This window comes from Aulonocara stuartgranti (genome assembly GCF_965226115.1).
Source record: "Aulonocara stuartgranti genome assembly, chromosome: 3".
Lineage (NCBI taxonomy): Eukaryota > Metazoa > Chordata > Actinopteri > Cichliformes > Cichlidae > Aulonocara > Aulonocara stuartgranti.
The window spans coordinates 53,924,898-53,952,893 of NC_138941.1; the positions used below are offsets into that span (position 1 = coordinate 53,924,898).

The 27,996-nt window shown below is 41.6% G+C and overlaps 1 protein-coding gene across 2 annotated transcripts; it reads right to left on the minus strand.

Moving 5' to 3' along the window:
• Positions 1-545: 545 nt before the first annotated feature.
• Positions 546-27,928, minus strand: LOC309702674 (FHF complex subunit HOOK-interacting protein 1A-like). Of its 2 annotated transcripts, none has more exons than XM_082527274.1 (18): positions 27,908-27,928; positions 22,846-22,903; positions 20,928-21,175; positions 19,009-19,210; positions 18,704-18,925; positions 14,928-15,090; positions 14,680-14,791; positions 9,639-9,740; positions 9,112-9,168; positions 8,945-9,031; positions 8,303-8,470; positions 8,142-8,221; positions 7,678-7,850; positions 7,486-7,597; positions 4,620-5,923; positions 4,145-4,323; positions 3,940-4,060; positions 546-3,102 (listed from the first exon to the last, which is right to left on the minus strand). In XM_082527274.1, the coding sequence occupies exons 3-18, from the start codon at positions 21,030-21,032 to the stop codon at positions 2,870-2,872; spliced, it is 3,420 nt and encodes a 1,139-aa protein (XP_082383400.1). In that variant the 5' UTR covers positions 21,033-21,175; positions 22,846-22,903; positions 27,908-27,928; the 3' UTR covers positions 546-2,869. The 2 variants fall into 2 exon arrangements, with proteins under 2 accessions (XP_082383400.1, XP_082383399.1); XM_082527273.1 differs by lacking the exon at positions 27,908-27,928 and adding an exon at positions 26,369-26,381.
• Positions 27,929-27,996: the final 68 nt, after the last annotated feature.

A 27,996-nucleotide genomic window follows, 5' to 3' on the forward strand; every position in this document is an offset into this window, starting at 1 on the left:
ATAACTTCCAGTTGACTGTGGAATATTCAGTAGCAAGGAAATTGGTCTTGTTGCACAGATGGCATCCCATCACACTACTACGCTGAAGTTCACTGAGCTCCTGAGAGCAACCCATTCTTTCTCAAGTGTTTGTAGAGGTGGTCTGCATGCCTAGGTGTTTGATTCTATACAACTGTGCCCATGAAGCAACTGAAAGATCTGAATTCAATGATTTGGATGGATGAGGGAATTCTTTTGTCAATATACTTATTAGTATAGGTTTTGAATAACAGTTCTCAGTTGGAGGAGAATCTGATAGATGCATTCACAGGCAGTGTGCACATGGGTGAAACTGTGCTTTCTACATACAGACCTCATCTATTACTGCTTAAAAATAGAGAGAAACATGGTTTCTTGGTGTTTGAAGTCAGATCGGTGATTATGTTTGCCACCTGAAAACTATGTAAGCAGGAAACCAAATCTCTTTTTCTTCCAACAAACAACAGAGCAAAGACAAAAGCACAGGAGCATCACAACGTGGAAAAATTTCACCTTAAAGACAAACATGAAGTTTAAAATGTTATATTAACAACAACAAATCATATTCACAGAGGTTTAAAAGAAAAAAATAACATCTGATATCTGCATGGGAAATCAAAATCCACTGACTTTGCATCATTATATATTGCACTAATATTTTAGTCAGCTGAAGTAAGGCTTTTGATACTTTACCTGTGTGTTCGTTTGCATATGAAGACAGCAGCAAAAACACATAAACAGGAAGACACAACTGATCAGAGCAACCTGACACTTTAGATACTGTTTCAAGGATTGTCACTCACTTTGTTTGAATTTCAGCATTAAAATTTCCTCCATCTGGTTCAAAATGTTCAAAAAATACACATAAGCAAAAAATGAACTACTGTACACTTAGAATGGCTTTGTCAGGCACATGAGCCAGTCTGGTAAATACAAACAGCAATAAAACAACAGTAAGGACAAATAAGGTGCTTAATCTCACAACACTCAGTGCCTTGTATATTAGTACTGATATTTAGGACCCTAATGAGAATAATAAAGACAGTACTGATGAAACATCTATTCGTTTTAACACTACAGCTTTATTTTCCGCTATGCTATGAAGTGCAACTGATCGTGCTATAGAGAAGTGTCATCAGGAAGTAAAAAATCTGATATAATCTCTCTCACGAGCTACACTTTCCTGCCTGGGATTTCCATCCTGTGTGAGGCCTTTAATCTTGACATACAGTAGTTGAAATAACTTTCATTTTTACTCATGATCAGGTTTAGCAAAACCACACTAAAAAAAACAAGTAAAACTTCTACCATCCTTTAACCTTCTCTTCCATTTTTCTTGTTGTGGTGACACACTAGGCAGTTCCTTCAGACAACTGGTTGCATATACATCTATGGGAAAGGCTTCCTTGCTCTGTAACCTTGGGAACACTTCCCTGATGACTTTGTCACAATCGCTGGTCATCAGGTCATACTGAATGGAAGATGAAGTGCATTTTATGATTGACCTGTTGACAGGTTGACTCTTTCTCAGTCAGATCCACCCCTCGTTTATCACATACAGTTTGAAAAACACCCAGATGATGACAGTACATACAGTCAGGTCAAGGCTGGGACTTTACAGACCACATTGTCTGCACTCGTCTTTTATGACATCTGTGTCTCTGATTCAAGATGAGGGTTTGTCCCTGACAAACCACAGATGGTATAAAAGATAAATGTAGGCACTGTGACTTTGCCCATCAGTTTGCGAAGCCTCAAAGTCAATGTTTCAGGGTTTTATAATTAATCACAGGAACCAAAGGTGTGGATGTGACTATGACTATAAAACCAAGGAACATCACATACTCTTTAAATAATGACTAGTCATTAGTAAATAAGCAAACTAACATCCATAATCATCTTTTCTGAGCATAATAATAATCATTTGCAAAAGGAACTTACTGCTTTACTCGTTATCACAACAAATTAGTGAATGAGCTTATAAATTCATTAGGAAGTGTTTAGTGAAATAAGGGGCGAAGAGCTGATTTAAGACAGGTCTGCTTTAACTTCAGACTCTGAAGCTCTGTCCATTTTTTATTCTGTTTTTTCATAGCTGCTATGTCAGATGTTGGATGGATATTTGAGGTTTAGAAATGTCTTTGAACTACCATACACGTTAAAAAAAACAAAGAAAATGTTGGGAATATAAGCAAGGTTAAATTTTACTGCCTCCTTTTATAAGAGAAAAAAATTGCTGGTGTTAAAAGTAAGAAAAAATTGTCTCGCATTAACAGTTTTAATGAATCATTTTGAATATTAGTGAATTGTTTACTGGATATGAAAACACAATAAAATAAATTAAAGTTTAGATCTATTTGATGCAAAGTCACTTCAGTGCATGTAAGGTAAGAGTTATTGTCAACCAGCTTCTGCAGCACTTTGTCCTTCCTGAGGAGGAGGAATAAAAAGGTCCTCTGCATTTTGAACCACATGTCTAACTTTTTCCATCTCAACAAAACCATGCAAAGATTTAAGAAAATATGGTAGAAAACTATTTTCACGCATCCCACAAATATATAAAACTCAGTACTGATTCTTCAAAATCATCTCCTTCAAAATCATTTTATAAATATCAGTCATATTCACATGGGGAAAGCATCAACATTTTCAAGTGCTGCCAGGAACATACACAACATCTGAATATTTATACTACTTAAATTATTCGCTTATATTAATCCTCAATGAGGAAAGTAGATCATGCTACATGTTTTCTCCTTGAGCTCAGTCTTTTGCTGGTGGTCACAACACATATCCTTGATCTTATCAGCAGCAATCTGGGAGGCAGATTTTTTACAGGGGTTTGCATTCGTTACTCCTCAGAATAACAGTCCAAGGCAATGCTGTGCTCATGGGCCAAGGCAGCCAACTCCTTCAGGAACTCGGCGTACAGGATAATGGCGAAGACTCGGCTCTTGGCTTGAGGGGAAATAGTAGGACAGGGGGGCAAGACACTGAAAGGAGGCAAAGGCAGAGCGTTCTTCACAGAGCCATTGGGAAGCGATGGATCCAGGATGATGTCACCGCCCTGAGACTGGAGGCACTCTGCGGGACACACACAAGTATCATAAACTGACGTCTGAAAAACGTTTTATTTGTAACTTTCCAAAAATGACTGTGTTCACACTTTCGGAGGTGGCCTGACAACATCTACAAATTATGTATTTCAAGCTTAGTCAGAGGCTTGCCCAGCGCTATCAGTGCTAAGAAAAGCAGATGTACTCATCTGTGGCTCCAGTGTTGACTGCCCAAGAGTAATAAATGAACAATTCTCAGTTTCACAAATGTATTCTAGTCCAGAGCTTCTCTGATGAAGGCCACAAGGCCGAAACATTAGGATGCTTGCTGGCATGGCCAGAATAAGTTGGTGAAATTAAGAGCTGTCGACTTAACAACTCTTTTACGTCTTTTTAAGCACAACTTTTCACAGTGGATCATCTCTTTGTCTTTTTTATCCTCTGTCATGCCATCACAGCTCCTCAGCCGCTTAAAGACATTCAGTCATTCTTACTTTGTCCAACCTGAGCTGTTTCTCCATATCCTCACTCCTGAATCTGTCTGCCCTGAATCTTTCATTTCTATTCCTCCTGCTACCTTTCTGCCAAAAAAACCCCATTCTGCCCAATCTGAGCTTCTTCAGCTCTTTTCCACAACCACTGTTGCTTGGAGTGGTTGACTATAACTATTTAAACTCATCTACAATATTCCACTGTCCTCCATACAATTCAATTCAATTCTATGTCATCTGCAAACAGCATAGCTGACAGAGACTCTTGCCTGCTCTTGTCCATCACACTGTCCATTTAAAGCAGACTATCTAACTTGTTTCTTTAACTTTAACATATGTTGTTTTGTATCCTGTTTATATGTGTACTTATTAACCTCTGAATTTGCCATCTTGGTCTTTTGCCAACAAGAACCTCCAGGCCTGAGTGACTAGAGCAGGATAGTCTGGTCTGGCCATCACATAGCGCTCTATCTGAGCATGCAGCGACACCAGCACCTACAGAATGAAAGTGAACATAACATTTTTATTAACAAAATCCAATCTGACCTGCATGAGTCGTGTCAGATGTATGACTCCTACCTGGTAAAGTGTGCGAACGTTAGGCTGGTTTTGTGTGTCTGTGCTGAGCAGGAAGGATCTCAGGAGAGGTTGTGGGTACGATGCCAACTGGGCCAGGATGCCTGTCACAAGCAGGTTTACAGCAATAGAGTTTTCGAGAAGGTTCTCCAGCCGAGACAAGAGCACACTGATGAATGGACCTGGTTAGTTTACGTCAAGAGAAAATGCATTGTATCAGGTGTAAAATAATGGGGGGGGGGGGTCTTTTAGTCTTACAACTGACATCCAACCAACAGCTTTTTTGTATTTTCAGTGGCTACATTTATTTTTGACCACGTTACCATGTTGCAAATCTACATTACGTTAAGCGTTAATTGGAAAAAATTCTGAATATTTGACACAAAAGAAACTTTCTCATTCTGTCTTGTAAAAATGTGTATAGTGACTGAGGTTAATAAATCAGTGAAGCTGCCTTAAATGTTACACAAGCACAGACCTGTAAATGGAATTTGATGTCTCCTGCCGCCTTTCTTTGTGTCGCTCCTGATCTTCTCCGCTTCTTCTTCCTCTCGCATCACCTCTTCCTCTTCTTCTGCCCCAACGTCATCCCCAAAGGAGCTAAAACCAAAGTCAGTGCAAAGCTCTTCCTCCTCCTCTTCAAGTCTTTGCCTTAGCACTTGGACACGCTTCCTGAATGTGTCAATATCCTCTGTGATGTCCTCATAGTCTGGTTCTACCCCTAATGACAGCATGAGCTCACAGTATTGGGACAGGAAGTCATTGTTGTTTGTGTTGTCGTCAGGCAGGCTTGGAGATATGGGACGGTCAAATGATTCAGATCCATGATGGCCATTGGTTAAAGTGTTTTTTACTAAACATGTTGAGGGTGACTGCATGCTTTCATGTACATGTTGCTGATGTGCTCCAGGTGTATGGCTGACACGAGCTGTAATGTATATATCATCATCTGCATCATCACATTCGTCGATGATGTCATTGTTTACATTGAAGCCATTGGTAAAGAGCTGATCTCCCAGTGACCCTCTGTGTCCAAATATCCTTTTGGTTTCTTCTTCTTCTCCTTCCTTTGTTCTCCCTATCTCCTTTTCACAGTCCTCACTCCTTCTTCTTTCCTCTTTTCCTGCATCCTCGCTCCTCCTCCTCGCCGACATAATGCTGTTTACAGTTTCCAGAACCGTCCTTCCTGTTGTTGTTAACATCGTTGTTAATGTTGTCGCTGTTGCTGAAACTCGCTGTCCTTTCGAGATGCTCCCACGGGATTGGCGATTTGCCAGCATGATCCGATCCAAAATGGCTGCCTTTGCGTCCTTTTTAGCAATGAGATCATAGACAAGAACGTCATCCTGAAACTCGGATTCTTCAACATAAGAGCCGCGCACCAGCTTGGTTGCATTGCGCCGCATTTCCTGGATGTGTCGAGGAGGCAGTGGGGGAGGTGCTGGCGGAAATGTGCATGTGTCTGCCTCCAATGATACATCCCCATTCGCCAGCACCACGTTTACCACAGCTGAAACCAAGGGATTGTCATCTGCAAAAATGTCATCCCACTCCAGTTCAAGGGCGGAGCTGGCTCTGCCCGCTTGGCTGTTATCTAAAGAGGATGGTGTAGGGGAGAGGGCAGAGGGCGGAGGACTGATAACCAGTGAGCAGATGGAGTCGCTCTTGACTCGCTGCATGAACTCTTCCTCATCTTCCATGTTGTTACCAGGTGTATCAGATCGATACTCTTGAAGTGGAGGATTGATGCCATCATAAGAAGCCGACCATAAACGGCAAGACCTGCCAACAAAGAAAAAAATATAGATTCAATAAACTTCTCTGAAATTACTCAGTGTATAACTTTTAGTTAAATTCGAAAAATTCCCAAATCATAACCACAGGGCTCTGTCACAGCAATGCTCTAAATTAACATTATAAATACTAAGATCCCGGTCAAATCCATTCACTGGATTGATCATGGATGGAGGCCCAAAGTGATGAAACCCAGTGCAAGGCAGTCCATGACCTTGAGCCCATATTCTGATTGGTAGAGGTAGGGACACAAGCGTGTCCCGAGCGTGGCACGAGTTGGGCCTAAACAACATTAGGATGGTAGTTTAAAAGTCAGTAGTGTCACAGCTGTGTCCTCATGTGTCTCCACATCCCCTGATCACCTCATGTGTGTATTTAAGTCCTCTGTCTTCCTGTGTTCAGCGTCGTGTCGTCTGTGTGTCACCCTTCATGTCATGTCAGGTTTCAGGAGTCTGTGCTATAAGTTTATAGTTCCTTCATGTTCCTGCACGACGTCCTGTTCATAGTCATCACAGTGACCTTGTCATTGTCTTCCTAGTTTTTATAGTGAAGTCTCAGTTTTCTTAGTTTTCAGTTTTCCCCAGTTTAGGTTCCAGTTTAGTTTTGCCTCTGTGCTTCCTGCCTTGTTTTGTTCCCTGATTATTAGCCGTAATAAAAGGCTCACTTTTTGTTCAAGTTAGTTTTGGTCTCCTCACCTGTGTCTGCTCCTGGGTCCTCACACACCCACACACGGTCTGCCCCCGCAGAGGCTTAAAAGTATGTATTTATGCAAACTTTTACACTAAGACTTTCAGATCTGAAACAATAATGGCATTCCCATTAGCCAACCATTATCAGATATTTGCATGCCAACCCACAAAACAAAGAGTATAAACAAGTAAGCATTAGCATGTAACTTAAAGTGTTGCTCAGTCTTAGCGTGGCTGTAAGCTGTTGTTCTCATTTCTTTTATTAGTCTGTTTCCTGCACCTAAGATTACAACGATAAGGAGTGCATTTTTTTGTTTGATTTTGGTTTCACTGTCAGATAAAAGACCAAACTCATTATTGTGGCAACATTTATCTATTACCACAAATGTCTCAGTTCTCCTACCTTAGATGTGCCTTGCTGGTTTTCAGTTCGCGCTTATCTAATTGTAGTTTGAAAAGCAAAACTATGAACTTTAACTCGCCTCTGTCAGTGCGCCCCAGGGTGGCTGTGGCTACAATGTAGCTTGCCATCACCAGTGTGTGAATGTGTGTGTGAATGGGTGGATGACTGGATATGTAAAGCGCTATATAAATACAGGCCATTTACCATTTAAAACCAATAACAACAATCAAGGTTTTTAGTACAAATGTAATAGCATATGTTGACCAGCAGATGTCACTATAACACTATGAACCACTTTCACTGTTTCACACTCTGGTTTGCTGCATGTTTCCCAGTAAGTGGTGCAATGCACCATGTACACCAGTTATGAGAAACAACCCAAATCACATTTAATTTTAGTAATCAGACCCAGGCTGAACCATAGTCTTTTTGTAGAAGAAGAAGAAAGGCACACTAACCTGCGGGCAGTGGAGATAGCCTGACAGGCATCCCAGAGGTAATGGAGGTAGTTTACATCCATCAGGAAGTCTGAACCACGACAGTAACCAACGCTGTCTGACACTGACAGATCTGACAGACGGTTCAGGAGGAACAGGTCAGTACAGCCAAAGCTAATGTATAAATAAGCCGTTACCCGCTAACATACTGACCGGTTGCTTTGGGCCAGTGGATGTGCTCTGAGTGTGTGAGTGAGTTTTGGAGCTGCAGAGGGAACCAGGAGGGCATCAGCAGTAGGAAGGAGGCAGCACTGGAGGAGTAACAGTCCCTCTGCTTCAAGAAGCAGCGCTGCTTCCTGCTCAGGTGGCTGCAGGGAATCAGATACCTGAGGAGACACAGAGCAGTTACACTCAGTCCAAGCATGTTATACACAACTGGCATCCAGGTGCAGTTTCCCCATGTTAAAATGCTTTATAGTAAGTCAATAAAGGAAGCTGTAGCTGACAGTGATCAGTGAGGTCTTACCATCATAGATAGAGTGTTTGTGCTGCTGGTGTTTTAAATGGATCGTCTAAATAATACATTTTCTGCAGTGAAGTTCCAGTTCTAGTGAAACTGTAATATTTTATTAGCACTAATTAAAAGATGTGTGTCTGTGAGTTGCTGTTAGACTGACCTGAAGACCAGCTGCAGCATGACATCTTCACAGAAGAGCCCAATCAGAGTCCTGAACAGAGCCAGCGACACCGTGCCCAACTGAAGGACATGCAAAAGGTCAAAGGTCATTTACTGCATGACAGAGCATGAAGCAGCTGTATTAGATGACTGTGTGGATACCTGGAAAGGTGTGTTGACCCTGCTGACCAGTGTGTCCAGGATGTGAACGTTGTCATGTGTGTGCAGCAGGATGAAGGAGAGGAAGGTCTGGAGGAGGGCGGGCTCAGAGATGGAGCGCAGGAACAGGTCCAAGTATGCTGTGGTAGTCATCACTTCCTCCACCGTCAGCTACTCACAGACAGACAAATGATCACATACACTAGGATGTGATTAAGTAATAGGTATTCCATGCAGGTGTTTTTATCCTGCTGGAATTACAGTAAAAATGCTGTATTAATAGCTTTCCTGTGAGATGTTTACTGGTGACAAAATGTAAAAGATGAGGAAATAAATGTCCTGTCTGGTCACTTTAAAAACTTTAGTGGCTACAAAAACAGCTGAAATTACTGTATGGTCAAACTTACACTCTATAGAGTATAAGTGTAATGTTTTTGCATGAATAAATAAAGTATTTATGGTTATTACAGCAGGAAGACCAACATAACTGTGTTTGGTAACCAAAACCTCTGACAGTATCATCCTTTAAAACTCTGTGTTATATAACAGGCAACTGTTCCTGTTGTAGATTTCAGGTTTGCTGCCTGTACCTGCACGGCACTTTATCAGGCACTTTCTTTACAGTGTCTTGATGAAATGTGATACCTTGTGCAGAGCCGGAGCAAGTACAGGCACAAGGAAGCCATTGTAGATGTAACCAAGCAGCTGGGAGCGGATGGACGGATGAGCCACCTGAGGGAAACAAAGATGTACACTTACAGAGTAAAAATAAAGTGTGTGTGCGTGTGTGTGTGCGCGTGTGTGTGTGTTACCTTGGTAACAGCACTACAAAAGTCCAGAGAGTGCAAAAAGTGGACCAGAGCAGGAACCTGTTGACCCAAACACAAAGTGTTGATTCATTTATTCTCATTAATTCTGTTACTAACTTGTATAATTAATTAACATAGTTTTATTTTTCATACATTTATCTAACGCATACTTGTGCATATTATACTGCACATATCACTTTTTAGAATTACCATTGCATAGCTGTTACACAAGTGTTGCATTGATATACTGGAAAATTAGTTGTCTGGCCAAGTCAGGAAGGAAGGCATTCATGCTTGAGCATAGTACAGATTAAGTGTACTTAAAGTGGAAGCTCTTCATCTTCAGTCCTCTGAAGTAATGAGGAAAACCACAAACTTTGCTTAAATGGCTTAAAACTGAAACCTCCCAGGCACCAACAGAAATACACCCCCCACACACGAAGGTACAAGTCCAGACACTACTTTTGGTTTCTCTCACAGTTTCACTCATTCATGATTTCATCCTGTCAACCCAGCACTGTGGTTGTTACCTGCTGCCAGTCCGCCTGGTCCAGAGAGTTCCAGTCCTCGCTGTAAACCTGCAGCCGAGCCGGAAGAGACGAGTACAGACCGGACAGACCCGTGGCCAGCACCTGCAGCAAACACGCACATACAGGTGTTTAAAATTTACATTCTGAAGAAGAGTTGGTCAAAAAGAAACAAAAAGAGAGACAACATTTGGAGACTTTCGCCATACCCGTAACGACCAATTTTAGTACCTCAGTGTAAATCAACAGGCATGGTTTAAATTAGAATCGTTTTCAGGTTTTCCAAAGGGTCGCTGCACGGGCATCAGCCCTGATGATGCCTGTGGGGGTATATAAGGGTTCATCAATCTTAAATGATAAGTTCACTGACATTATAGATTTCTGTACCATATTTTTATTTACTATTAAACACTACTATTGTGTCCCTGAAAACATTAGTTCCCTAATCCCAAAAATGTATGCTGACTTTGGAGCCACAACTGCTGAAATTTTATTTTACAACTTGCTGATTTTGGTGTTTCTGGATGCTTTTGACTAAAGGTGGAAGTGACTTGTGGCAAATACTGTCGTGGTCCGTGTTATATTTGTTGTTTTTCTCATGATTCTTTGTATTTCTAGATTGTTCATTTCCTCCTGCCTTCTCTGCTTCCCTTCTTTCTGTAAATCAGGGACCGGGGCCCCCTGGTGGACTGCAGCAACAACAGAAGGTCAGTTTGAAAATTACTCATAGAAACTATGTACAGTTGCATATCTATATAATAATATGTATTTATACAACATGTGTATTAAAACTGTAAATAGGAGGTGGTTAGTTTGTGATAGTATTCATTACTCTGACTGAAATTTGCTGCTCTTCTGTTGCAGGTTGAGTTTTGGTCACACATGACATGACACTTTGCATATGTAAGGCGACCATATTTTGATTTCCAAAAAAGAGGACACTTGGCCCAGTCATGAAAATTTTTAATAATACTGTTTGTTTAAATAAAATTTTAACATATTTAAAAGATGCCTTCTCTGTGCGGTTAATGAATGGTGAAATAAAAAATGTCATATAGGCTTTTACAAGTCAACAAGTGCAAAAAAATAACTTAAAAACCTGTGGAATTAAATAATGTTACAGAAATAATGCCTCATCTGTATAAGAAAGCTTACCAGTGAAGTACCAGTGAGGTATTGTGCAATGGTTTCTGCTGTCTCATTTGGCGTTTCTAACCTCAATTAATTTTGTCTGCACGCCACCATTCTCCCAGTCAAAGTATGATTGGGAATATTTTCTCTGTTCCATGGTTACTTAAGTCTGAGAAATGCCACAGTACTGGATTTCATTAAGAGCTTCAAGAGTGACTTGAACAACCACCTACAGCACAGCAGTTCGGGGATGACGTTGCAGATATGGGTCCTCTGTAGGCCTATAGGAAAACCCGGACATTTTCATCCATCTCAAAAGTCCCCCCGGACGCCTCGGACAGAACGTGAAAAGTGGACATGTCCGGGGAAAAGAGGACGGTTGGTCACCCTAGCATGTAACTGGTAAGCATTAGCAATTTATAGCTCTGTGTTACTTGTGTTTTTTGGGGTTTTTTTTCAATAAAAATTTCAAGGAAATACACCACCACTGTCCTATATAATGATTAAAGAGAAGATTTCAGAGTTTCTGGTTTCTAAATGGGCCACAGCGCTCTTTACTTTGGTAATGGCTTGTCTAAATATTTCAGTGGGACGTATTTTTTTTCTTTTTTGATTAATCATACATTAAGAAAATGGATATAGCTGTGAGTCCAAGAGCTGCAGCCTTTAGACAAAACCATGAGAGGCCTTTCCTTGTGTTTCAGGTCTTTATGCTAAGCTAAACTAAATGGTAAATGGCTCACACTAAAAATGGCATTTCACAAACTGGTCCTTTAAACACAGAGGTGAGCAAAGAAGTAGCCTGCGGAGCGAGAAGTTGTTTCTAAAAAGAAAAGAAAGACATTGTTTCATTTGAGACAAAAGAAACAGGGATGAGATATCAGGAAAAAGGAAGAAGAGAGGAGGAGAGCTGGTGATCAACATCAGTATAAACAGCAGCAGTGGTGGCGGCGCTGGTCGTCAACAGCTGCCGTCTCGGGTCTCGTTAGCAATCGGGCAGGCGTCCAATCATGTGCATGTTGCTAATCCCTCTTTGTGTTGGGGCCAATCTCACGCTGATTTACTAAGCTGCTCTCTGCATAAAGATTGAGGTCAGCTAGTGGTCACATGGGCTTAAATCTGACACATGGACAAACACAAGCACACACAGGTGGCACGTGCTCAGATGTCTTTGCTCGCCCTTTCACATATGAAACCCCCACCGTGGGTCTCTCTCTCTCTCACACACAGTCAGGAACTGGGAGGGTTGGAGCCAACATGGCTGACGCAGTGATAAACACTGAAACACACAAACATGTACTTACATTACTGTAACATTTAAGGGTCTTTTTTTATTGTTATGACATTTTATCACATATACATATGTTTTTATATTTTCTTTAATTACTTTAATTGTTTTTTCAAGTAACTGACTGCTTAATTAATCAATTACTAATAGTAAGGTTCATTCAATTTTGTAGAAACACGATTTTTCTTCAAATGTTCCCGTTTTCTCTTATTTCTCTTTGCTGTTTCTTTGGGTTTCCCTCTTAAGCCCCTTCATCACTTTCCACAGTAGTTTTCCCTCAGTTATCTGCTTCTCCTCTCTCTCTGTATCCATCACACACAGTCCCAGAGGAAGCAGTATGAGCTCATTAGTTTATTGCATAACTTGCGCTAATGAGATTACAATACAGAGGGGAGATGAATGGGGGGGAGCTCATACACTGGCTCAAAAACTACTGATTGTATTCATTAAACAACCATCTGGTTCATAAAAAATCTGTTAAATGATCAAGGGTCGGGCTGTTAAAGGGCCTTTTTATTCTCCTAATTCCTCTCATTTCCCTTCTTATCCGTGCAGTTTGCACTTTTAATAAAAGTTATCCAGATCTGTGAGAAACATGTATTTGATTCTTTCTTTCTTAGTTTGTGCTCAATCCTCTCAAGTAAGTTTTATGAAGTGTGTGTATAATCTTGCTGACAAACAGAGAAACAGAAAACAGTCAGTTGCTTCACTTCAGCAGAGGAATAAACGCCCTTTTTCTCTGCAGGCTGGAAGGCATGTGGAGATTAACCCAGTTTAGCTGGGCTAATGGGGGTCTATGTGAGATAAACTGGTGGCTCAGCTTGTGAAGAATAGCTTTAAACACTTTACAGATGTGACATAAATCTCACGTATTTAAAGTTTCACAGCATAATGCAAACACAGAAGTCTTAATCTAACACCACTTTGTTCTCACCATATTCATAATGTTGCACAATGTCTTTGAGAAAACTGAGAAAACAGGTTACCTGGGTACCCCTGTAATATATTAACTACACTGTGATTCGTTAATCAGCAGTATCCTTCACCCTGATTGGTCGTCTCTTCAAGTGTTAAATGATGTGGTTCTTATATCGCAGTTTTGAGCTCTATTAGAGCTTTTTATGCCTCACTCACACAAGCACCTTTTTCTAGACTTAAGTGCTTTCTTTCTAAACTTTACGCACATTCAATCGTCATTTACATTTTTGAGACTTGTACACATCCAGTTAAGTTCATAAGTTTTTTGACAATGACACAATTTATGTAGTTTGGCCTCATAGCACCACCAAAGATCAAAGCAAAAAATCAACATGTGATCAAAGTGCAGGGATTTCATTCAAGGGATTTAACAAAAGTCAGAGATATTTTTCGCTGTCTCTCATTTTCAAAGGCCCAGAAATAACTCAATAGTTGACTGACAAGCAGTTTTATGGCCAGGTGAGGCCTGGTCCTTTGTTTAAAACAGATTTAAAAAATGGAGAGTTGAACTTGTATGTGTTAGCTTTTTACTGGAATTCTCCATTTGACTGTCAGTCAGGTGTCAATCTAAGTGAATGAGGTCATCGTTTGGCTGAAACACCAAAAGAAAACTGTGAACCCATCACAACATCGAGCCGAGTCAAGAACACAGGTAGGTGTGTCGTCATTATGGTTTACAGTCAGGAAACGCCTTCACAAGTACAACCACAGAAGGTTCACAACAATGTGCAAATAACCGGTTCCACTCAAGAACAGGAGGTATGTCCACACACACACACTCACACACACACACACGCACACACACTCACACATGCACACACACACACAAACGCACACACGCACACATGCACACACACACACACACACACACACACACACACTCACACACACACACGCACACTCACACACACACACACGCACACTCACACACACACGCACACACACACACACACACACTCACGCACACTCACACACACACACACTCACACACACACACACACGCACACTCACACACACACACACTCACACACACACACACACGCACACTCACACACACTCACACACACACACACATACACACACGCACACACACACTCACACACACTCACACACACGCACACACACGCACACACATAGTAGTAAGTATCTTACTCCTGTCCCCTACATTTTCACTGTCCCTACATCTCACTGTATCTTACACAGTGTGTAAGATATATGGAAGGTAATGTGATGGCATGCATGTTGCCAGTGGCACTAATGCTTATTGATTATGTGACTGCTGATCAAAGCAGCTGGATGAAGTGTAAAGTGTCCAGAATCAGACACACGCTGCAAAACTGCACAGATGAAGCTTCACAGTGCAAATGATGATGACCCAAAGCAACCCAATAGTAATTCAAGGAAAAGACATGGAATAATCTTCGTTGGCCAAGTAATTCAGATCATCTCAAGTCAACTTATTAAACACAGAACTGACCCACAAACAAGCAGCAGCTGAAGGTGGCAGCAGTAAAGACTGAGCAGAGCATTTTGAGGCAGGGAATCATCCAAGTATAAAAAACAAGCCTCTGAAAATGTTGGACTGTGTATGAAAAAATGGTCTGTAATTCTTAAACAGTTATCTTTTTATGTTGTGCATTTACTTACAGGACAGAAGTATGTGTTCTCTGCAATGTGCTGAGCGACTCGAGGCTCAGAGGCAGACAGAGACATGATGAGCAGCAGAGCATCTCGGGCCTGTTGACCTACCAATCCCTGCCTGAGAGACAGAGATAACACAGGCTATGAGTTTTGTGCAGTTCTGAAGTACATACATTACCTGTGTGTTACCTGTGTACATTTGTGTTACCCTTTTTTATCCAGCAGAGTGTATGCACCTGTGTGTGTGTACCTACCTGTGTGTATACGGGATGAGCAGGGAGAAGAGAAGGAAGTTGGCAGCTCCCTGGTCCTCGCTGGTGTGGAAGAACAGTTCGAGCACTGAGGGATCCTTGACCAGAGCCACGCAGAGCTGGTTCAGCAGGAGAACTAGCTCTGCCTCCACCACGCCGCCGGTGTCTGCAGGGGGCCGCAGGTGATTAAAGGGTCAGGTAACCAATTAAACGTCTTACTGGTTAGTGGTTACACCTCCAGCTTGAGAAATGACCTCATAATTAACCACTTAAATCCATTTTGATGTAAAGATGAGGGGGAAATAATCACCTTATTTGAAATACCATTCTTTGTTTGCTGTGGTTACACTGTGTGTACTGATGCTTTTTCACAGTGTCTGCAAAAGGCTTCAAGTGACACTTCAGGTACTTAATGTAAAAATCTAAACCTAAAAACATCCCTTAATAAATGAAGCTATCACTTAAACAATTGCCCCTACTTTCTGTCAGAAACATCCGTTATATATATATATATATATATATATATATATATAGGGCGTTGTTGGAATGCTACTACGCAAGTAACGCTGGCGGAAGGGGCTACATGAATAGGATGATTACGTGAAGTACCCTCAGAAGGTCTGCTAGATGATGTTAATGCAGCACTACGGGCAATACCTACAACCACGATTACCGACACTAACAAGCTGATCTACAATACGGCAGCAGTGATCAGTGAGATGCTTGGCTACAAGTTGAACAGTGACAAGGGGCAGTACCCTCCATGGAGAAGGAGGCTAGAGGGCAAGATCAAAGTAGCACGGAGGGAGGTTAGCCAACTAACGGAGTTGCAGAAAGGTGCGACAAATAAGGTGCCTAAGAAATACAGCAAGCTGTCCATACCTGAGGCCTTGGAAACTGCCAAGCAAAGACTCACAGCCTTGGCCAGCCGCTTGAGGAGGTACACCAGAGAGATAGAAGGCAGGAGAATAAACCAGCTGTTCTCCACAGAACCAGCAAAGGTGTACTCTCAGTGGCAAGGGAACAATAAGAGAACAGCACCACCAAGGCTGGAGACCGAGCAATACTGGAAGAGCATATGGGAGAAGGATGCAACCCATAACGGCAATGCTCAGTGGCTAGAGGATCTGAGGGCAGACCACAGCGACCTCCCTGAACAGGGTCCAGTAACCATCACAGTGGCAGATATCCAAGAAAGGGTCTCCAGTATGAAGAGTTGGACAGCACCAGGGCCCGACATGGTTCACGCCTACTGGCTGAAGAAGCTGACTGCACTCCACGAGCGTCTGGCAGCACAAATGAACCAGCTGCTAGTTAACGAGAGACACCCGGAATGGCTAACTGAAGGCCGGACGGTCCTGATCCCCAAGGACCCCAAGAAGGGACCGGTCCCCTCCAACTACCGACCAATAACCTGCCTCAGTACTACATGGAAGCTCCTGTCAGGCATCATATCGGCTAAGATGAACAGGCACATGGGTCAATACATGAGCGGGACACAGAAAGGAATTGGCAAGACTACCAGAGGCGCAAAACACCAGCTACTGGTAGACAGAACAATCAGCCGAGACTGCAAGACCAGACTGACCAACCTGTGCACTGCCTGGATTGATTACAAGAAGGCCTATGACTCAATGCCCCACAGCTGGATAATGGAATGCCTAGAATTGTACAAGATCAATGGGACCCTAAGAGCCTTCATCAGGAACTCAATGGGGATGTGGCGTACAACACTAGAGGCCAACTCCAAGCCCATAGCACAAGTTACCATCAAGTGCGGGATCTACCAAGGAGATGCTCTGTCCCCACTGCTGTTCTGCATAGGCCTGAATCCCCTCAGTGAGATCATTAACAAGACTGGCTACGGATACCGACTACGGAACGGAGCAGTTGTCAGCCACCTCCTGTACATGGATGACATCAAGCTGTATGCCAAGAGTGAACGAGACATCGATTCACTGATCCACACTACCAGGCTATACAGCAATGACATTGGAATGTCGTTCGGACTGGAGAAGTGTAGTCGGATGGTATCAAAGAGAGGGAAGGTAGTCAGAACTGAGGGGATTGAACTACCAGAAGGCAACATTGCAGACATAGAGGACAGTTACAAGTACCTGGGGATCCCACAGGCGAATGGGAACCATGAAGAGGCCGCTAGAAAAGCTGCAACCACCAAGTACCTGCAGAGGGTCAGGCAAGTCCCGAGGAGTCAGCTGAATGGTAAGAACAAGATCCAAGCCATCAACACGTACGCCCTGCCCGTGATCAGGTACCCTGCTGGGGTAATAGGCTGGCCAAAGGAGGAGATAGAAGCCACTGACATCAAGACAAGAAAGCTCCTTACCATGCATGGAGGGTTTCACCCCAAGTCCAGCACCCTGAGGCTGTACGCTAAGCGGAAGGAAGGGGGCCGGGGACTGGTGAGTGTCAGCACCACAGTCCAAGATGAGACAAGGAACATCCAAGAATACATTGGGAAGATGGCCCCAACTGACCGAGTGCTCAGTGAATACCTCAGGCAGCAGAAACCCAAGAAAGAGGAGGGAGACGAGGAACCATCATGGAAGGACAGGCCCCTGCACGGTATGTACCACCGGCAGATAGAGGAGGTGGCTGATATCCAGAAATCCTACCAGTGGCTGGACAAAGCTGGACTGAAAGACAGCACAGAGGCACTAATCATGGCAGCACAAGAACAAGCTCTGAGCACAAGATCCATAGAGGCTGGGGTCTATCACACCAGGCAAGACCCCAGGTGCAGGCTGTGTAAAGATGCCCCAGAGACAATCCAGCACATAACAGCAGGGTGCAAGATGCTAGCAGGCAAGGCATACATGGAACGCCATAACCAAGTGGCCGGCATAGTGTACAGGAACATCTGTGCCGAGTATAACCTGTCAAAATGGGAGATGCCCCCAAGGGTGGTGGAGAATGACCGAGCTAAGATCCTGTGGGACTTCCAGATACAGACGGACAAAATGGTGGTGGCTAACCAACCGGACATAGTGGTGGTAGACAAACAGAAGAAGGCGGCCGTAGTGATCGATGTAGCGGTTCCGAATGACAGCAATATCAGGAAGAAGGAACACGAGAAGCTGGAGAAATACCAAGGGCTCAGAGAAGAGCTCGAGAGGATGTGGAGGGTGAAGGTAACGGTGGTCCCCGTGGTAATCGGAGCACTAGGTGCGGTGACTCCCAAGCTAGGCGAGTGGCTCCAGCAGATCCCGGGAACAACATCGGAAATCTCTGTCCAGAAGAGCGCAGTCCTGGGAACAGCTAAGATACTGCGCAGGACCCTCAAGCTCCCAGGCCTCTGGTAGAGGACCCGAGCTTGAAGGATAAACCGCCCGCAGGGGCGTGCTGGGTGTTTTTTTTATATATATATATATATATATATATATATATATATATATATATATATATATATATATATATATATATATATATATATATATATATATATATATAAAAAAAAAGGAACATTTTACAACTTCAACCTAAAGCGCTCCATCTATGCAAGATAGCATGGGTGCTGTGTATATATATATATATATATATATATATATATATATATATATATATATATATATATATATATATATATATATATATATTGTATTGTATGGAAGAGATAACAGCTGAACTTGAACTTGGGCTTGGCTGCACTGTAATGTAATACCACATTGTACCACTAGATGGTGTAGTAATCAGCAAAACCTTCATTTGGCCTGGGAAGTCAAATCTTAAACATTTCAACACTTTCACCTCCAACTCACCAGATGCAGCTCCGGCGCAGGAGGCGAGCAGCATCATTAGCGGCCGCAGAACCGGTTTATGGTGAAGCAGAGGCTGTTTGGCCTGAGACAAAAGCATCTGGTACATCCTGAGTTGCTCTAGCTTCATGTCCTCAGTGAACTGCCTCCTCAGACTCCACAGAAACAGCCTCTCCATCACACCCTCAAGGACCACAAACTCCAGGATCGGACCCATCGCTCCCCCTGGTACCGGTGCACAAACACTCCTGAGTCCCAGTATACTACTGCATTTGTTGCACAGTGAGGGATGATTTCTTTAATCCTACCTTGGCCCGCCTCTTCCTCCATCAGTAGAAAGAGCATGTGCTCCACGTAGTTCTGGACGGCGCTGGCCTCGTCGGCTGGGATGGGGCCTAGACGTAGCGCTCCGGAGCTGCTGCTGCCGCCGCTGCTACCATAACCTGTGAGGAAACTCAGCGCGTTGGTGCCGCTGCGACTCGGCTCGTGTTTCTCCAGGATCTTCACCACCTGAAAAACAACAGAAACACAAGGATGTAAAAGACAATGCGTTTACAGCCATCTTTATACGACAAGCAAAACAAACACCTGAAATGAGAGTGATTAGAGGAAATTACTCAGTAGATACTCACACCTGTTTTATCAAAGCGTATTCAGATTTTTTTAAAGTACATTTTTAAAGAATGTATTTAAAACTCTGCATGGAAAAGTTAAAAACTAAACTAACTAAACCAAAGCTTTATCCTGGTACAAACACAAACATAACAGCTGGAGACAGATTTATTAAATGAAATATGGCATAAATGATGTCACTTAATAATCTCTCAAGCATCCAGGTTAGAAACGTCACTGGGGCAAAATGCTGTTTAAATTAATGCATGAAGAAAACAGAAACACATTATTTATATCATGTTTTTATTTTGGCTTCCTTTAGTTTCTAATGGTACCAAACTGGATCATTACTGCCATCACCTCTTTACCTCAATGCATTAGAAATAATATTTATATGCAGCTGTCTTGGACCCTTCTCAGCTGAACGTTAAAGGATTACAGTTGTAATTCCTCTAATGACCACTAGGCACCACAAAAACTTATGGAGTGGCAATGTCAATGTTCTATTTGAGGAGTAATTTTGTAATTCTGAGCAATTTTGACCTGTGTATATTTGATTTCCCTAGAGTTCGTGGACAAATTTGAGCTTACCTCGATCAGCCTTTGGAAAAAGGGTGTTTTGTTTATTTACTCTAGTCTGAATCAGTTAATGAGTTTATTTCCTGTACTTTTGCTTTTTGTAACACAGAGAAATTCCAAGCAAACCAAAATGTGTTGCTACAAACCACACAAGACCGTTCAGTCCATATATTGGCAGAATGTGTCTGTGCCGGGAGCAAAGAAAAGAAATACAGGCAGAGGGTGCTGCATTGCAGACTAATGGATAACATGGATAAGTTACTCCCAAAATCATCGTATTTAATTTCTTCGTAATTTCTGAAACTGAAACTCAGCTGAAATCTGCTGAGTACGATGTGCAGACTGAGGTGGGATCACATTGTCATCATAAATAAACTGCTTGGGAGTTTGTTTGGAGACAGACCGAGACAACCTCCGCCAACGGATGTGAGTGTGATCATCTGTCCTCACCCAAGTGCGATGACTGTGTTGAAATGTCCACATATGAAACGCGCCAAGGAGGAAAATTAACTGGAGCTCACATAAAATGGACTAAACTTTTTTTTTAATTTGTCTAATAAAGAAAATAATTTTATTGCTGTAAAACATTTAAGATGCCACAACAGAGAGATAGCCGTGGGAGGGATGAAAAAGAGATGAATGAAACAAGAACGCAATTCACTCTCTGGACTTGTGTTAACCTTTGACATTGGCTGCTTCAGACAAGGACCGCATGCACACACTTGCAAACACACACAAAATACTTGTACACACACAGACGATGCAGAGTGTGTGGGGGTTTTCTTGGCAGCTGTGGAGAGTGATTTGTACTAAATGGATCCTGTGTTTAAGGGCCAGAGTCTGGCCAGTAATGCTGACACACATTCATAGACACACGCAGACAGTCACACAGTCATTGTAAGTGAAACTAGGCCAGGCCAGACAGAAGAGACAAAGAGCAGCTAAAAAAACATGTCAGTAGTGACTTTATCTGTGAAGCAAAGCACTGATTAACCAGTGAAGATGAAGATGATGCAGGAGTAAATAAAAAGATCACCTGTGCCCAGTGGTTCTTAAACACGATCATGCAGGTCTCTGGGTCCACACCTCTCAAAGTGAGGGACTTCTTCCGATGTCCCCCGATTACCACCGAGGCCATCATTTTGACTGACTGTCAGGGAGCTAAAGCATGATCCGGCTCAATGCGTGGAGGTTGTCTGATGGAAGGACTGAGGGTCATTACCTGGCTCCCTCTGCCTAGAATCAGTCTCTGGCACCGGGCTTGGTGGGCAGCTAGCCGCTAGCCTGCAGAATATGGAGAAGGACAGAGTGGAAAGTTTGTTAATTTCGTCTTTCGTCTCATGATAAAAATTTGTCTTTATATTACTGTTGTTGCTGGTGTTGTTAGCCCTCCTAATGACATACACAATTCCTAGTGTGGCTGCTCTTTTCAGATTACTTTGGGAGTCCCATCTTGACCACTTGCGCCTATGCGTTTGCTGGCTCTCCATCAGTGTTTACACACAGTATGTATTTACCATGAATATTAGTAATTACTTATAAATAATTATGTGTACTGTTTATTCTTCATGTGTCTGAAAGAAAAAAAAATCTGTCGGTATATCAGATTTTTTAAAATCACCAAATATTGGTATCAGTATCGGTCTTAAAAATCTTACATCTGAAGAGCCAAAGCTGTTTCCATGTCATGTATTTATAGTGAAACTCTACTTTGACAGTGTGACTATGAGGGACACGTTTAAGGTGCACACCCACTTTAGGATCAAGCTCCTGAGCTGATACACCAGCTTCAGGATTGGACTATGCAGTTTCTTTAACAAGGTTTCTGTTTGGTTCTCCAAGTTCTGGCTAGAGAACCAGCTCACATGTGTGATGATCCTCAAACATCACTGAATGTTCCTCCATAATGTTCAGATGCCTCAGGATGCTAAACTAGAAGACGGCATTGGCAGCGTGATGCTCCGTCACAGGGCTTGGACACTGCAGACTGACTAAAGGCTCCTGTTTGGGCCCTGAGGCGCAGCAAATTTGTGACGAAATTGTGATTTGTCTGTGATGACACAGTAGAAGCTCCAGTGCAAGCAGTCATAAAAGGACTGCAATGTAAGAACAGCAGCTGCACTGGAAGGAGTTGCAGGTTTCCACTCTAACTGTTGCTGGAATTGTGATTCCTGCATTCCCGGCATGTGCACATGTAGCTGTGTAAAGTCGGGATTTCTCTATATGTTTTTTTAAACACACAGGCTGTACATGTGCAGGGTGCTGGAATAAACAAATACAGTGACCTATTGTCCAAAGAATACAAATATTTTTAGCTTAGTTTTCTTCCCTCCAGGCAGCTGCCGAATTCTGTTCATTTCTCTACATTATGACAATCAACTCCCAGAGATTTGAGGCTGCAGGAAGGTAATCCACGTTTATTTTTAGCTGTGCTGGCTGCATAGCTCAAGTAAAGCCATTTCTGTTAATGTAACAGAAAATTGTGATGTCAAACTTTGAAGTTAACACAGAAACAGCACTGCTAGAAATCTATTTTCAACCTTTTACCCATCTGACTGATGATCTAAAACCATTTGTTTAACATCCACTCGTGTGCTTTGTGATTCTTTATTGTCTAAGTCTTCATGTCTTATGTAAAGCACTGATTCTCTCCAACAAGAGGTCGCTGAGCAGAGAGGATTTTCTTTTTCATGAGGAAATCCTCTTATTTTAATTGTGTATATATCTGACTTTCACAATCACAGAGCTATTTCCTTACTCTGTGTCAGTGTTTGTGTGTGCGTGTGTGTGTGTGCGTGTGTGTGTGTGTAAACTAGCAGCAACAGCAGGAAGTAAGGCTCTTCAGTGGAAACAAGCAAACAGGAAAAATGACAACGAGGCCCACCCTGGGCGTTCCGGGACATTCCGTGAATTCCCATGGAGGTCTCGAGGAAATCACCCGGCAGTATTCCTACCTTTGCACTGCTGCTGCTGCTGTGATGCCATGGATGAGCGAGCCTGCTGTCTGCACTCCTAATGGAGAAAGAAAGAAACGCACACAGTGACACAGAGCAGCACTAAATGTAACTCTTTACACTATCAGGGCCTGATTTATGTCCTGACAACATGAGGAAAACAAGTAAACACACACAGTTTATATCCCTAACCATCTGGGACTCTAATCTGTGTGTGTGTGTGTGTGTATGTGTGTGTGTGTGTGTGTGTGTGTGTGTGTGTGTGTGTGTGCGTTTCTTAATTTTTGTGTACCACTTTAAGTCTTTTGTGCCTTTGGAGTATCAACATTTTTCTTTTTGTGGAGACATTGATGCATTTAATAAGCATTTTGTGACACATTGTTTTTTTCTTTGTGCCTTCAATGTGTGACACTGAAATAATCATTGTTTTTGTGCCACCCTAACATAAGTTATAGTCTTAGTTTGAGCCTGCCTATAAAAACCTACATTGCTCCATCAATAGCAGAAGGTAAAAACAATCAATAGCAGAAGGAGCCCATTTTCTTCCACTGCTTGTTTCAGTAATTTCTCCGACAGCCAGAGCTAAAATTAAATCAATAAAACTATATCAATTTATTTTACTTAGAATATTTTATGCAAAAATGCCAGCTACCAGCTGCTCAAATGGTCATATTTATACGTTTCTGCATTCTGTATTCATAAAACCTGTAGACTGTATAGAAATGATGGCTGTACCCACTGGTTTTGGACTTCACATTTTAAAGGACTTCAGTCTCTCCCACGTTGCTGTTGTCGAGCCAGAAGAGTCCATATGTCAAGAAATGTGTGTTGCTAAGTTACCAGCTAAACCAAGCAAGCTGTACACGGATAATTTTTAACATAATTACAATAAAATGCTCCAGTTGGCTCCATAATGTGTAATAAGCAAACCATCACTAGATAAGTTCAATGAGGGGGCATAAATCAAGAGTAAAGTGCACAAAGGTTCAGTTCACTGAGTTGAATTAGAGTAGATAGATGGAGGTACTGACCTATGACAGCTAACTTCTATTCAGTCACCTGTCAATCAAAGCAGCCACACCCCTAACTTTAACAGTATCCAGATGGATGAGATAAATGGAGAAAGAAAAACAGCCAGAGTGAATATGAAGGGGTAAATTAGCTTGAAGCTATAAATTTGAGCGTTTTATCGTGGGAGTCTCTGGGATTTGCTCACATTTGGAGCTTTGAGTGGTCATTAGAAGAAATGCAGTTTTTGATACTTAATTTTTAAGCCCTGGAGTTTCCAGCTTGCTTTCAGACCCAATTTTATGAGTCAGGTTTAGTTTGGGGTATGCAAGGCCGAGTGCATGGCTTCATCATCTGTCCTCACAAAGACGGAAGAACAAATGTGTGTGTGTGTGACTGAGAGCATGACAGAAAAAAAGAGGTAATCTCAGATGAGACGGCGCTGTTTAATCCCAGCCCGGCTCTTTCTGTGTGTGTCAGACGGTCACATGCCATCACACAAACCAGGGATTAAACACACGCACAAGCAGACTGACCTGAAGTCTTTTCTGACCTGGTTTTTAAAATCATTTCAGGCATTTAGCTGATTGAGATTTAATTTAATCGTGCAAATAACACACCTCGCTGTGTTGTTTAACGGGCTGAGTTCAGTTGTTGCATTGAGGTGTTTGCAGTCCTCTTACAAACAGGTAAAAGACTGAGTCATTTTGAAGAGCTCACTGAATTCAAGTGTGGTGCTGTGACAGGAGCCCACTGTTAGAAAAGTCTGTGAAATTTCACAACAGTTTGTGAAGCTGCTTCCTTCTTAGATAGCCCACAATCAGCTGTAAGTGACATTACTGCAAAGTGGAAGCATTCAGAAATCAAAGCAACATACTCATAAAGTGGCAGACCATGCAAAGTTACAGACCGGATTCACAGAGTATATAAAAGTTGTCACAGCTCTGCTGACTCAGTAACTGCAGATCTCCAAACCTCTGGCATCAACATCAAAACAAACAAAAACCGCATGTTAGGAGCTTCATAGCTGAGCAGCTGTAGGTGTAAAGGTCCAGTATTTTTCTCTACATAGTGTAAATGAGGCCCAGAAACAAGTTTTTTCTTCTGTATTCCCAATGAATTCATGTTTTATTTATAAAGCAAGGTACCGTCTCTACACACTGCTCCCCGGGCGCCCAGTGGCTGCCCACTGCTTCACTGAGTGAATGGGTTAAATGCAGAGAGGGATTTTCCCCACGGGGACCAATAAAGTACACCTTCTTCTTATCTGGAGGGTAGATGCAAGACCAGATATATGAAATTATGTGTGAGATTAGAGCTTCAGAACTCAGGATACCTTCTGCAACACAAGTGGATATTTTCCCTTCCCTCCAGAAGCAAGTTTCACCACTCTGTAGCAATCACAGCTTTACTTCTGTTTCTATTTCTACTCTACTACATCTTTGACACGAAATGTTTTACTGTGTAGTCCACACCATTTATTTTAAAGCTTTGCTTACTTATTGTTTTGCAGATTAAAAATATAATACATGTATAAACATACACCCATATAAACTGAAACTACAGATCAAAGTGACGTCAAAGGAGGCTAGTGGCCTTTCCTTCCTCCCCTTAGACATGGAACATTTTAAAACTGCCAGGAAGACCACAGATGCCATGACTCAGATGTTTCTCTTGCATTGTCCCTGTTAAGATGAAACCTAATAACAGAATCCATTAGTTGGGTGTTGATAAATTAGCTTCCTTTTTGAGTTTTTGATGCTACTCTGCCTCTGGTTTCTTCACACAATACTAGAAATCAATCATTTAGAAATCGATTTATATATTCTGCTCTGTTGTTGCAAACAAAACTGTGCAGCATGTATATAAGTTAGTAAAATCACCCCCAGCGGCAACATTAACGTTAAACACCAATTAATAAATCAATAATTAAATATATAATTATTATACAAATAGCACATGTATGATTCTGCTTAATAACTGCATTTACTTTTGATAGTTTAAGAATCTTTAGTGCTAACAGTTATTCAATAAAAATGGTTTCAGGCTGTCTTTCAGTGTCAGGACTCATTTCATCCTTCTGTATGAGGCCACAGCTCCTGGATATCAGTGTTTTCTACACCAGTTCTTACTTAGACATAAAAAAACAGTTAAAAATAAAAATAAATAAATACATCCAGGGCACACAGAGCATTAAAAATGCATTTTATATTTAAGAGACGATTTCCTTCCCAATAAATGCTTGTTTCCTTAAAATAAAATCATTTTTTAAATTCTTTAAATTCATTAAAATAGTTTTTAAGCAAAAATCCATTCTATGAATGCAGGTTTATTAAGTTTTATTAAGCCAGGTTTGACCAACTTTGCGCTCCTTTAACTATTATATTTTGTCTATCCAGAGTCTTGTAACAGTAAACCCTCCTCTTGGTTTACATTACACTGCAGCATGAAAACACTGAGAATCCCAACATTTTCTGCACTTTTCGTCGGTTAACCTGAACCAGGCGTTTCTTACCTCGGCTGCCTCTAACTGTTGCTTGTTATTCCCAAAGTGAGAAGAAAAGCGGTTAAAACGCGTTTAACTGTCCAGAAACGTGTGTAAATCCTTAGGTTTGCAGTTTTAAAGCGGCCCGGCTGTGCCGCTTCTGAGCGCTGCGGAGTTTCTGAGGCTTTAAGCGGCTCAGCTGTCAATCACTTAGCTGCTGGGCGCTAGGTAGCACTTAACCACGCCCATAAATGTTGTAAGACCACGCCCCCGGCAGAGAACCAGAGCGCGAGAGAGACGGTTTTATACAGTACATATAACATGTTTGAAGGGTTATTTTCATACATGTGTGTCTGTGCAGCTTTTCTCTTTCTGTTTATCATTCTGTGAACTACAAGGCAATTACTTTAAGGTTATTTAATATATGACATTAATCACCATTTTCACTGTTATTTCTTTAAGAAATCCTGATTAATCAGGTCATTTTTTTCTTCGTAAAAATGCCGAACTTACTATTTAGAGGCAAAAAAAAACAAAAAACATTAGAAATGTATTACACAGTGATGGGTTCACAGGGTGTCTGCTACAACAACCTAAAATGCTAAATGACATGAATAATACATAAAGAATAAAGTAAGCAAGTGTTAACAACCCTGAAAGGCTTCAGTTTATCTAATTATTAAGAAAGTGGCCATTAGCTAAATCATTAAAAACAAACAATAACAAAACAACTTAAATAAAACAAAATAGTTCAATAAAATAACACAGATTAAATATTACAAAAATTAAATAGTTAAATAAGGTGAGGAAATTAGAAAAAGGAAAATGTGAAATAAATTAAAGGAGCTCAATATGTGAAAGTCTAAATAAATTGATAAATAAATTGTTATTAAAATAATTATTTCAGTGATTGATTCATAATTATTATTAAAAGTAGTCTTGTGCTCTTGTTTGTTTGCTTGTATTAATCTGGATCTTGGGTGAGTGACAAATGGATTCATCATTTTGTATACGAGCTTTAGAATTTTATATTAAATGTTAATTTTTACACCTTTGATATATTCATAGCAAAGTAGAAAAGTTCAATGAGTTGATGCAAATCGCTAAAATCTTGACACTAACTTTATCTGTATTTAATTTGTACTCTTTCGATAAAACAAATAATTAATGTTCTAAATACGTTTTTCCCAACCATTTGGAGCCACAGCACATCACCAAACAAAAATGTCACAAAATACATATTGATAGTTGTTCCCTGCACCAGGCAGTGTGGAATTGGCTCAGTTTATCCCCAGTATAGCTTTTTTGCTTTTTTCTGACCACTCATCATGCTAGGGCCTTCATCTAGGTTGGAATTTTTCCAGGTCCCAGGTCAGACAGATTACTTTTTCACCTCAAATGTTTATCTATTGCTATTACAAGCTGCTATCTCACACACAGTATGTCTATTGTGTAATTTCTTTTCCGTCTTCCTCTGTTTTACTGGCAGTTGGCAACCAATTTAATTAGAGCAGGTAATTGTACCGCCCTCTAGTGGAAGAGAATGTAATTGTTCTGCCTGTTACTCACGCCGGTCACTTAGTGTACCAATCAGGTGGAACAAGATAATCTTCCACGGCACTCTGGTCATTTCTCACAGCACACCTATGTGCCGCGGC